The sequence below is a fragment of the Heloderma suspectum genome, chromosome 1 (assembly GCF_057233095.1).
Source record: "Heloderma suspectum isolate Gila_16-S chromosome 1, 16-S_ref, whole genome shotgun sequence".
Taxonomy (NCBI): Eukaryota; Metazoa; Chordata; class Lepidosauria; order Squamata; family Helodermatidae; genus Heloderma; species Heloderma suspectum.
The window spans coordinates 334975345-334987792 of NC_139458.1; the positions used below are offsets into that span (position 1 = coordinate 334975345).

At 42.6% G+C, this 12448-nt stretch overlaps 1 protein-coding gene across 2 annotated transcripts in view; it reads right to left on the minus strand.

Annotated features, from left to right (window-relative positions):
• Positions 1–11866, minus strand: part of ARHGAP18 (Rho GTPase activating protein 18) — an 83393-nt gene extending 71527 nt beyond the window's left edge. For both annotated transcript variants that reach the window (XM_084827488.1, XM_084827487.1), the window contains exon 1: positions 11295–11866. Coding sequence is in view for 1 of the 2 variants with exons in the window: in XM_084827487.1 (XP_084683613.1) it covers positions 11295–11449 (155 nt within the window). In the remaining variant the exon portion in view is untranslated. The remainder of the gene's footprint in view (positions 1–11294) is intronic.
• Positions 11867–12448: the final 582 nt, after the last annotated feature.

The following is a 12448-nucleotide window of genomic DNA, read 5'->3' on the forward strand; positions in this document are numbered from 1 at the left end:
AGACGGTGAGTGGCTGGATGAGGAGGAATAGGCTGAAACTGAACCCTGACAAGACCGAGGTACTTTTGGTGGGAGACAAGAGGAGGCTGGGGGATGTTGACCTGGTGTTGAATGGGGTACGGCTACCCTTGAAAGACCAGGTCCGCAGCCTGGGGGTCATTTTGGACTCCCAGCTGTCCACGGAGGCTCAGGTGTCAGCTGTGAGCCGGACAGCGCTGTATCAACTCCAACTGATACGGCGGCTGCGCCCCTTCCTTCCCGACCATCTGCTCCCATCGGTAGTACATGCCCTGGTCTCCTCTCGTTTAGACTACTGTAATGCACTCTACGTGGGGTTACCCATGAAGACGGTTCGGAAACTGCAGCTGGTACAGAACGCAGCGGCTCGCCTGATTAAAGGCAGCCGCCGGTGAGATCACATCACTCCAGTGCTGAAGGAGTTGCACTGGTTACCAGTTGTTTTCCGGGCCAAATTCAAGGTGTTGGTTTTGACCTTTAAAACCCTATATGGTTCCGGCCCAACCTATCTTAAGGAGCGCCTCCAGCAGCACCAGACAGGCCGCTTAACAAGATCAGCCTCGGATGGCCTTCTCTCTGTCCCATCAGCCAGGACAGCTAGGCTGGTGGGGACGAGGGAGAGGGCCTTTTCTGTGGTGGCCCCCACTCTGTGGAACTCCCTCCCTAGGGAACTCCGTCATGCCCCCTCTTTAATGAGCTTCCGTCGTGCATTAAAAACGTTGTTGTTCAGGCAGGCGTTTGGGGTGGGTTAGGGTATTTTAGAAAATGTTTTTATTGTAGAATTTTATTGTTTTAAACTGTTTTTATTGTATGTTGTACATCGCCCAGAGTGGCTGGGTGACCAGCCAGATGGGCGATTAATACATTTAATAATAAAAAAATAAAAAATAAAAAATTCCCACAGCTTATTCTAATGGGAATAAAATCAGTTCCAGATTTATTTTGATATGAACAGAACAGAATTCTGATCTTACTGATTGGGGCTAGGACTCCTCTGGGCTGCAATCCATAATCCACTTCCTCTGGGAATCTCCCAATTAAATAAATTTAATATGATTTCAATACTGAAGCCTTGGTGGTGCTCCACAAAGAAATATTATTCTGATACCAGGAAAAAGAAATGTTTCCATTAGCCTTATTCTTCCATGCCTCCTCAAACACACATAACTTCTAGCTAGTTCTAAATTAATACTATGGAAATGGATGACCTTTACAGGTAATAGAACGAAAGATAAGCACATTGATCATCATAAATCCTGACAGGTCAAGCACATAAACATTTTTGAAGCCCACATCCTAAGAGCTGAAGCATGCTTTCAAGTGTAAAGATCACAACAAGCAATGGTGTTCAAAGGAAATAAGACAAGTACGGAACAAACTTTGGAATCAAGCTATTATGGCAAATGTTCTTCAAAACACTAATTTATTTCCAAATCCCACATTTATAATAAATTTGGTAAATATTGAAATGTACCAAAACATAAATATTTCTGTAATCAATCCAGTCTCCTCCTCCTCCTCACAGCTGGCCGAGTTGCGCTCTCTGGAGGGTCAGGGGGACAGCTCAGAACAAGGTGGGATGGGAAAGGGGGGACTGCTGGGTAATGGAATTGTCTAAACTTAGGCAGAGCTCCAGACAATTTGAGGAGATTCTCCCTCTCTCCCAGCAGGCCATCCCATATTATTCAGGATGGGTCTCTCACCTTCCAGAGAGGCTTTTCAGGCAGCTGCAAAGGGTGAGGGGCAAAGGGGTCATGAAACTTTCCTTGTGTGAACTTCCTTCTCTTAGGATGTAAGCCATGGAATCCAATGGAAAATACTAACTATCCAAGGGCTTAAATGATCCAAGGGCTTGCACAAATGAAGAAAGTACCTGGAGTTCACTTTGCTCACTCAACACTCTTCTGCTAAGTCAGAAATGGCCTTTCTGTGAGTAGAAGAGCATTTCTGCTCTTAGAAGGGTACCCTGGGATCCAAGCCATTGTCCTCCCACAAACGATGAGGACCTTGCTTACATGTAAAGTACATACAATTTTTGGAAGGGCTGGGGATGAAGATAAACCCTGTTGCCTAGATCTGAGACAAAGTGACTCTCCAACATCCAAGAATAGAAATGCTAAGCTAACTGATGCACAGTGCAATCCTGCACAGGTCTACTCAGAAGACATGTATAGGAGGTACAGGACTGCAGCCTCAAACTCTCAACAAATCCTCCATTTTCAGGCCAATATTTTTAATGCCACCTCCATATTAGGCATAGGATTTTTTAAAAATAATTTGTATCTTTTTTATCAAGCGCCACAGAAATTACCAAGGGGCGACATCAAAGTGCTACATAGTCACCTAGATTGACTGAACTGACCTTGCAGTTAGGTCATGGGGGTGAGAGAACAAGGTAGCTGGACACACTAGCACACTAACTACATTTCTGCATTACTTATGACAAACTAGCTAAAGAGATCCATGCATGTATTACTTGCTGGATTATGAACCACAGATAAACTGGATGTTTCAGGCTAATCTAGATACAATGTCTTTTCTAGTTGTTTTGTAAGTGAAAACATAGTATAAAAGGTGGAAAGAATAGGCAAACCGCTTAAGGTTTACATAATAGTCAAAGGAAGCATCCTGAACACCCACAAGAAAATGTTTCTTAAGGATTCAGTTGTGTGAACATTCAAAAGTCAGCAGTTCAGAAATTTCAATTATTAGGTTTAATAGCATCGCCCTCTGCATTAGAAGGTGGGGAGGGGGGTGGCTTGTCAATCAGTAACCTGTTGGCTTTATCTTCTATTGTTAATGGTTACCTAGTATAATTTAACTCCCAAATCAACAGGTTTCCAACATCAAGGCCAAAAGATTACTCATTTTGTGGAAAGCTATAATATTTGAGCAGACACAATTAATATGCAATTCTCATTCTTTTCCTACTTTATTGGTTGTTCTCCACCCAAAATAATGGTTTGGTGGTGTTTTTTTCTAATATATCCTTCTGCACAGAAGATGTAATATAGGAAATGAGTTAAAGAAATATTCTAAACATGCTCTTGAAACAGAGCTGCTTAAAAGGCACTTCTGTATTTTACAGGTAATTTGTCAAGTGAGACGTAGGCACTGTTCACACAAAAGCACTGAACGTGACCCTAATAAGAAGAGACTTGCACAAAAGGCAGGGCATTTGTATTTACAGGACTTGCAGTTGTAGAACACAAAAATTGCTCTGTCTCTTTTCAACTTTGTTTTGCTGCAGGAGAATGATAGACTTAAGGCAGCACATCAGAAGAAAAATGCACTGTTTCCTACATAGGAACAAGAAAGTCAGGTCACAGCATGCAGAATTGTCACTCAGCACAGCCACAAAGTTCTGTTGCATGTGTGCACACCACTGAACAGCACTGTTTCTTGTGAGTTGTGACAGTCTTTTGGTATATCCAATTATGCAGTAAACCTGGTTTTCTTGGAATAAAGTTAACGTGGCAGCCACAGAGATCCAGTGGTCAGAAGGAATCATAACTGGACTTACTAAGGATTAGGCCCATTGAATATGATGGGACTTCCTTCCGAGTAAACATGAATAGGTTTAAATTATAAAATGACTCCTAGGTGTAAACTTGACAGTTTTCAGATTAGAGTGACTAAAATCTCAAAGCAGTGCTTTTTGAGACAGACTATTACAATTAGTAAATGTTGCTGCTTGACACTCCCACATCATACTGTTCAAGCATACATCTCAGCCCTTGAGCTATAACAATGGCTGACCTTTCTAACATGGAACACAAACCCTTCCAGTGCACAAGTTATTATTTATTTATGTGATTTATGTCCTGCCCTTCTTCACAAAGAGCCCAGGAGGAGTTAAAAACCTATATAAAACACAGTACACTATATAAACCACATAAAATCATGATTTTAAAATCAGAAATATATAATCAAATACAATAAAATCATCAACACAATCAAAAGCAAATAGAGCACTTGCCTGTACCCCAAAGCTTGCACAAATAAATACACATCTTTACCCAGTGCTTAGATGACACAGCATGGGGACAGCCAAATCTCTACTGGAAGGCAGTTCCATAGCCAGGGTGTGACTGCCAGGAAGGTCCTGCCAAGTGTGGTAACCCCATGGGCAACATTCCTCAAGCACACCACAAGAAAAGTGTTTCAATGCTCAAGTTATGCCAACCTTTCTAACTTGGAGCCTTCCACATGTTTTGGACCACAATTCCCAGCAGTCAAAAACATCTGGAAGGTTGGGGAAGGCTGAGTTATGCTTTCTATTAATGAAAAATATTGCAAGAGTGATGGGGCACCAAGTATGGGGGCACCAAGTATACACCCTGGCAAAAATTACTCCAAAAAAATCTAAGGAGGGGAGTGGGAGGAAATCAAACAAGCACTTGTTATTCATACTCATTCTTTTCCTATCCCATCCATTTCACATCCATTTCCCCCTATTCAAGAACATTTCAACCACAATATGTTCCACTTCACAAGTTCCCACTCATTTCAATGGGCAATCCCATACAGGCAGCATCCTCCATAATGTACTATTACTTGTTGACTGATGTAGTTCTATCAGGGTGCATGATACTTTACAGAATTCAAGAGGACAGGTCCTTGCCCAGAGGAGCTCACAATCTAAAATTCAACACTGGCAGGGGTAAATAGGGAAGCAACATGTAGCTGTTTGCATTGCACATGCCTAGGCCAAAGGCTGTAATAGGACATGTGATCTATAGGGTTGTGCCAAAGGCTTAAGGTGGCTTTTGAAAAGGGACTTGGTTTAGGGGGATCACCTGGAACAGTATAGCAGGTGGCACTGGGGGCTGCAGTGGGGATCAGAAAAAATTACAAGTCCCACCTCCTTCCTCCAGTTCCCTCTAAAAATGGAAGGAGCCTTTCCATTCACTATTGGGCAAGGGTAGATCTAACCCACTAAGTCCGAGATGATGAAGCATCCAAGTATAAATATCAGAGAGGCAGTTAAAGATAGTGGATAGGAGTGAGGTCAGTTCAAGGGTAGAGAGGTAGGCTGGGTGTCAGCTGTGTACAGGTGGTACTGAAAGTCACTGGAACTGATCAGGTCACCCAAGGACAGCGTGTAGAGAACAGATCCCCAAGGGACCCCAACAAAGAGAGAGAACACAGAGGAAGAGTTTCCACTACAAGAAATACTGAAAGAACTATCAGGTAGTAAGAGAACCTTCTCCCCCAACCCATCATTCTCTGCCTAACTGTCCTCTTCAGACTCTCATCCTCTTGATGCAAGAAACAGTGTTTGCATACTCAAAATAAAACTTAGACATGTTGACTGAGAAGCCAGTCCCACTGATTTCAATACGATTTACTTCCAAGTGTTAAAAGGATTGCAACTATAGGGTACGTTTTTGTCCTGGAACAAAAACCATGATCTTTTGTTTGTTTGTCAGAGTGTATGATTATGGTTGAGACAGTTCCAGCTGAAGAACAAAATAACTATTCAAATTCTATCAGAGTACACAAAGTTAAGCAGAAAAGCCACAGTTATATAGCCATTGACTTCAGAATAATTATGCAAAATTCAAAAGTGCTTTCAGGATCTTCAGCCAACAATTGTCTATTCAGGGGAGAGAAAATAAACTTACAGCTTTTGAATAGACTGTCAAATCCATATTCGCCCCATTCAGGCATTCTCTAAATGCTTACCTTAAATGGGAGAGGAGAGGGAGCTCTCTAGACCCGCCCTTCCCTGTGCCTGTCACATTCACTGCCCTCAACTTGTGAAGGGCGACTTTGTGAGGTTCTCCACCTGACTGAGAAGTAGAACCCTGATTTTCCACCAATCAGGTGGAGAGCCTCCATGGATACAGGAGGTTCTCCTGTTCACAAAGTTCATCTCTCCTTGCATGTTTAGTGTATAGAAACAGAAGGCCTGAATAGGGCTATTATGCGCAAAAGTAGAGAGAATTATTTTCATCTGAAACCATCATCTCTGAATAATATAGTAATTATACTGTCAGTGTAACAGTACAGCCCTCTTCCTCCAGTTTCATGACTGCCTCTAGCAAGTTATCACCACATTGTTGCCATGTACATGCTAAGTTATTATGCATCTACCTGCAGAGGGACTGTAGTGTGACAGCTTTCTGCAGAATGACATATACACAGTGGAACAGCAGAGGTCATTTCTGTACAAATGAGAATGAGATCCTATATGTATCAAATTGCTACGTTTTCTATGTGTGACACTTATTAGCACCTTGTTATCTCTCATCAACTTACTAAAGAACAAACTATCACTGTAACCTTAAAAAAAAAAAAAGATAAAGAGACGCTTTTATCACGCATCTCACGTTATTTGTCTCTACCATTCTTCTGGAGACAAAGTAGCTGCACTATTCCACATCACAGAGGAAATAGCTTCACCAAACCAGATGTGACAGCAGAAGCTATGTGGGTGGATCTCCCAATTAAAAAATGCAGTGGAGAAGGGAATTCACATCAAGGCCACAGAGCTGGGGGAAGGGGAATTAAAGCCCCCCATGCCATTTTCTCAATCCAAGTAACCCTCTTGAGCTACCATTTGCCACAGAGGACAAAAACAAACAAACCATACAGGTCTCCATATAATACTCGATGCCAGATTATACCCTTTCTAGAATATTTGTAGGAGTATGCTGCTCTACAGGACACCAAACCACAGCAGTATTTCCTATTTTTGGAATTCTAATTTGGATTTGGTTACACTTAACTCTACCATTTGCAGCTGCTATCATTAGAGGGTTTCTCCCCACCCCTCCAAAGCTCTATTTTCATTTTCCATTGCTCAAGTTTTATGAATGGGATTAAACCTGGTTAACCATGTTAAAGCAACAGCAAAACACAGCAGGATGTCTGAAAAAGTGAGTCCTCTACATATTGACTACATCTCCTTCACACAATAAATCCTACACAAATATTTCTTCAAATTGTCATTAAATGAATGTTAATCATTAAAATAAAGTATAATGGCGTCTCTTCACATCAAAACAACAGCTTGTTGTATCTTGATATAACTTGAGTTTCAGAGAAGAGATATGTGAAGCTAGGAGCTGAAATGTTTCCTTGGAGGGAAGCCAAATTAAGCACATCTGGAGTGGGGGAGGGTTAGAACAGCCAAAAGCAGCTGTAAACCAACATCTTTCATTTCCTTCCTATCCTACAGAAGTGCTAGTAACATTATTACAATGTTGGCAGGCTCATAGGGTTAGGATGCTCAGTTTGGTAGTTCAGCTTAGCAGCAAAAATGCTGACCTAATCAGGATTATTTCTGGTCACTTCCTCCGCACAGTGATCCTTGCTCCAAACTAACATACAATTGTAAGAGGTTACTGCCACACAGAAATGGTCACTTCCCCCTCAAACTTGGAGGGAGAATACAATCATGCTTCTGACTCATCCCAACTCTTTTGAGGCAACATCAAATATAAAGCGACAGTTATAGAGTGAAATAAAGATTAAAATACTCATTAAATATTTAGGATGAGATAAATATTTGCAGGTTTTCCCATTATTAATAGTCTCGCAATATTGCAGGTCACAGCAACAGATATGTAGCAAATTGAATCAGCTAAGAAAATAGAACAGGTCCTGTTTTGGAACATGATGTGTTACCGTTTGGGAAAATGATATTTTCAGAAATGGCAAACATTACAAATCAAATTATGTATGGCACACCAGCACTGGATCTATCAACAATACGGGAAGAACAAAATGCAAAAGTGACATCAAGGAATGAATTGTGTTCATGGTGATGGCAGCTCGCAGGGTATTATTTATTGTATTTATATCCTGCCTTTTTCCTCTTGCAAGGAACCCAAGGCGGCTTTCATTATCCTCCTCTCCACTTTATCCTCACAACAACAACCCTACGAGGTAGGTTGGGCTGAGAGTCTGTGACTGGCCCAAAGTCACCTAGTGAGCTTCCATGGTGGAGTGGGGACTAGAACCTGGATCTCCCAGATCCCAGTCCAACACTCCTGCCACTACACCACACTGGCTCTTAAGGGTAATATTTAAAAGTCTAAAAACTGCAGAATTTTCAACACTGAAGTCCCAATACATGGAGCTGTGGCAAATGGTCATGGCAGAAAAATTGACATGTCATCCTAAATTAGCTAAAAGCAAAGTTAAAATATCTGAGTTCCATACAATATGGCATAATTTTATTTCATATACAAATCAGGGGCATATGCAGCAACATCTATCAATGTCCTCTCTCAGATTATGGAAAAGAGATTAAGCGGCCAATGGATTCTACCAATATTTTTCCCTGGAAAGTGATGTGAAAAAAAAATGTTGAATGCATTACCGTCTGTCAACCACTAGATTTAAGCTTGATTTAATTTTCTTTCCTTTCTTTGTCTTTGTATTTGGAACACACGTAAAAAAAAAAAAAAAGCTATAGAACTGCTCAAGCCCTAGATACATTCTGTCCCTTTGGTGGGGTGGGGAGAAGAATGCTGATGTTGGAAACTAAAATGCTTGGGGAAACCTTTGCTTTAAATGTTGCTTAAAGAAATCATTTATACTACAGTTCTATGCCCATTGCACACATACTAGGAAGCAAATCCCATGGAACTCTGTGGGACTTTTAAGTAAAATAGTGGTAGGCAACCTGGTACCTTCCAAATGTTTTGGAATATAAATCCCGCTAGCCTCTGTCAACATGGCCAATAGTCAGAGATTATGGGAGCTGCAGTCCAAAACATCTGGAGGGCACCAGGTTGCCAACCCCTGAAGCAGAGCATACCTAGGACTACACCCCAGGATTATTTGAATGCCTCCAAATACGCTCTTGCACTCAGATGTAACTATAACCATAGAACACAAGAAGCAGAAGGTCCTGCTTCAAACAAGAATACCTGTTAACAAGGGCAGTCAAAGACAACAGCAGGCACTTTTATCATTAAATATTCCAACCTTTATATATATATACACACATGTGATCTTGCCTTAAAAAAATGTGGGATTCGTCTTAAAAAGAGATGTTGGTTCTGAACTCCAGCAAGAATTTTCGACTGTATACCGATATATTAGAAGTAATAAATTGCCAAGAATAAAGTCAACAGAGCACAAGATCCAGAAAACTGGCCTTCAATTAAGTCAGGAATCAGTTAAAAAAACATTAGAGGACTAACAATCTGTAATAGCCTTTGGTAAAACTCAGAGAATGAACTGCTTTACTAGGATCAGTTGCTACCTATCATCTCGGAATTGTGTCCTTTCCTGTGGTGCATCGGAGACTGTCAGATGAGATACAGGGCAAGCTGGGCACAATTTTAAAAAATGTCCTCTTGGAGACTTCGGTGATGGTTTTACTTCAAATTCAGGTTCTAAATGACTGTTCTATGTGAAACAGGAAGAAAAAGACAAGCGTGCCAATATGTCTGTACTGGTTACCGCCAGGGCAGGGGGAGGGGAGTTGCATGTACATACATCATTGACTTGCCCGAGGCCACCCACTCTCAGCCTTGCTTTTTTCATAGGGCTACCTCACACTGGCATGAACTTCTTCGAAGAACAGCAGGATGCAAGTGTAAAATCAAATTATTAACTATATGCCTTGGCTCCCTTCTGTAAGTCACCATGGAACTATACACACTGCAGACACCTTGGTGTAATGTTTCCTCTTTGCTCCTGCAAGTGACACATGGTGGTCCGAGTACACAGCTTACATCCCAAACCTCCGAGACATATTAACTTGAAAAAATGTCACACTGATTTAAATGAAATGCATGTCTGATTCACATCTGGGGAACTGCTGTGAGTAAGGGGATCCTGCCTTTAGGTTGGGATAGGAAGGCACTGGTTTCAAATGACTTTCTAGCCAGGATTCATATTGGCCTGTGCATGGAAGAGATAACAATCCTATGCACATATACTTGAGAATAAGTTCCATTAGGGATTAAGTTCTAGTAAACACGCATATGATTGTGGTGCATGTATCATATGACTGCTCAGAGATTTAACCTGCAATGCAAGGCAGAAGCTTTGAGATGATGGAAACTTAGTCCTGCGCCTCCTTATCTCTTCTCCCCTGAATCATTAAAAAACATGTTAAAATGAATCACTGTTTTACAGTTACATCCTTTAAACATTAAAAAGATATAAAGACACTGTTCCGGTGCATGGTGCAGATATTGTGTAGGGAGCATAATGCATTCAAAAGTGAATCCCTGCAATAGAGATTGAATGTGCAGCAATCCTGTAGAAGCCAAATCTTCTTTTATCACTTTCATCTTGTCCCCACTACACACACACACTTCTGCCCCCACCCCCCAATTTCAGGAGACAAGGATCACACTGCAATGGTATTCATTTATTTTCACCCTGAAAGCAAGTTTTCATGTCTGACCCCTAGTTTGGATGCAGTCACTATTGTCATGTATGCAAGAACATCTCAGAGGCAGTTAAAGAGAGATGTTCTGAGGTTACTACAGAAAAATAAGGCTGGGGGGGGCGATAAGCAAAAGCTTGGATGAACCAAAGATCACATATCAGGGAACACTGTTTGCACCTCTGTGTAAAAGGGGATCTTTGTTCTTGTTTATCAGTCTATTGGTCAATTTTACCATTTTTAGAAAGTTTTTTAAAGATATTTTCCCCTTCTGGAAGACAAAAGAAAATAACGATCTGGAAAGTGCTGCTTCTTTTCTCCCTAAACCCAGACCAGGATTGCATGCTTCAGACTGCATTCTTACTTGAAAGTAAAATCCACCAAAAGCAACAGGATTCACTTTAGAGAAACCCTCTAGGATGGGAGGATTAATGTAAAATATAATGTAATTCATCTGTCAGAAACCTAAGATGTAATACAAAACTTCCTCCACTTCCACACGCGCTCTGCTCTGTCCGTGGCTCTCCCCACCCCAAAAACATTCTCCTGGTGCCACAGCTGCTTTCCTCCCTGCAAAGTGAATTTTGACTCGTGTGACGTTATGTACCGCTTCCGTATATTTTCTTTTCGTGCGATGTCGGTCCCCGCAATCTACATCAGTGCTAACATGCACCTGTTACCTGCGGCGCCAGAGGAACGCGGGCACTGCGCCACATGGCTGCTGTTATCAGCTTTCTTCTGCCATTTAAACTGCGATCATATGATCTAACACGGCCAGCCTTTCGTGCCCGGCTCCAGCCAGCGAGCCTGCGTCAACAGGTAAGCGCAGGCAGAAGCAGCAGCAAGCCCCGCTCTCCTCCCCCGTCCGCGCGGCTGCCGGTGCCGGCAACCAGGATCGCTTAGAGCGAGTCCTTACCTTAAGGGGGACGCGTCTGCATTCTCTGCGGCGCTGCTTCCCGCTGAATTGTCAGCGCTGTGGTGGTGGCCGGCGCTGGTGGTGCCGCCGCCGCCGCCGCTGCTGGGGTGATAGGCTGTTAAAACAACTCCCTGCGAAGCAGACCAGCGACTCATGATGGGCGCGCTGGCATCGTTGTTTCGCTGTAGCTGCTGAAATGCGGCGAGGGCAGCCAGTTCCTGCCTCGCCCGGCAACTCCACTCATTAGCATCCCGCGGATCCTCCCCTCTGAGGTCGGTGTTTCAAGCAGGCCGAGGGGGAGGAGCCGAGACCGAGCCGAGCCTTCTTCCTTCCTCCAACGAGCCTCTCTGAGTCACGACAGCGCTGTGAGCGGCGACCCTTGTAGCTCCTTTTTCCAGCGTTTTACTCATTGCAGCTTAATGATTTAAGCATGTGAGTGGGGCGGCGCAGGCCGGTCATCCGCATCAGTTATTCACGCTGCTCAGCTTGCAAGGAAGGGGTTTTACGAATGTCTCCCGCCTGGGAATGTCGCTTCGCCGACTTCTGTCTTCTTTTCTTCCTCCCAGCGGTCTACTTCTGCTGTGTAACGTAGCACAAGCTAGACCGTTTCGTAACCCTTTGCTTACAGTTTTTACAGGACTTCCTCAACGCCAGTGGCTATAGTCTTAATAAATCAGAGAAACAGGAAAAGTAACCGGCAGAGATCAGTGAAGAAGCGATCTCGGTTTCCAGGCATGAATGTGCAGATGTTATGTATCATTTCGGCGGGTTGCAGTTTTTTACGCGTGGGTTTGTTTTGTATTTTTTCAGATTAACAGGGAAATGGCTTTTCTGTCAGCTAGCACCCCAATGCTGTGCACAGTGACGTGCCTTTTGCATAGATTTGGGCAGACACTTATAGACACTTATTTACAGGAGAACTAAAAGAAAAAAAGCAGTCTTCTATTCTCATCAAACAGGCTGCTGAAAACAAACTTTCTGGTCACATCTACTTTCCCTTCAATGCTTGGGTTGTTGTTTTTTTTTAAGGAATATGCCCTGTGCAATCAAGCGATTGCTATGATCCTTTGTTTTCTGCCCTTCTCCCTACGTATATTTTTAGGAAAGAGGATACCCTTTCACTTGCCTAGTTACTTATGATGATAATAGTCAGG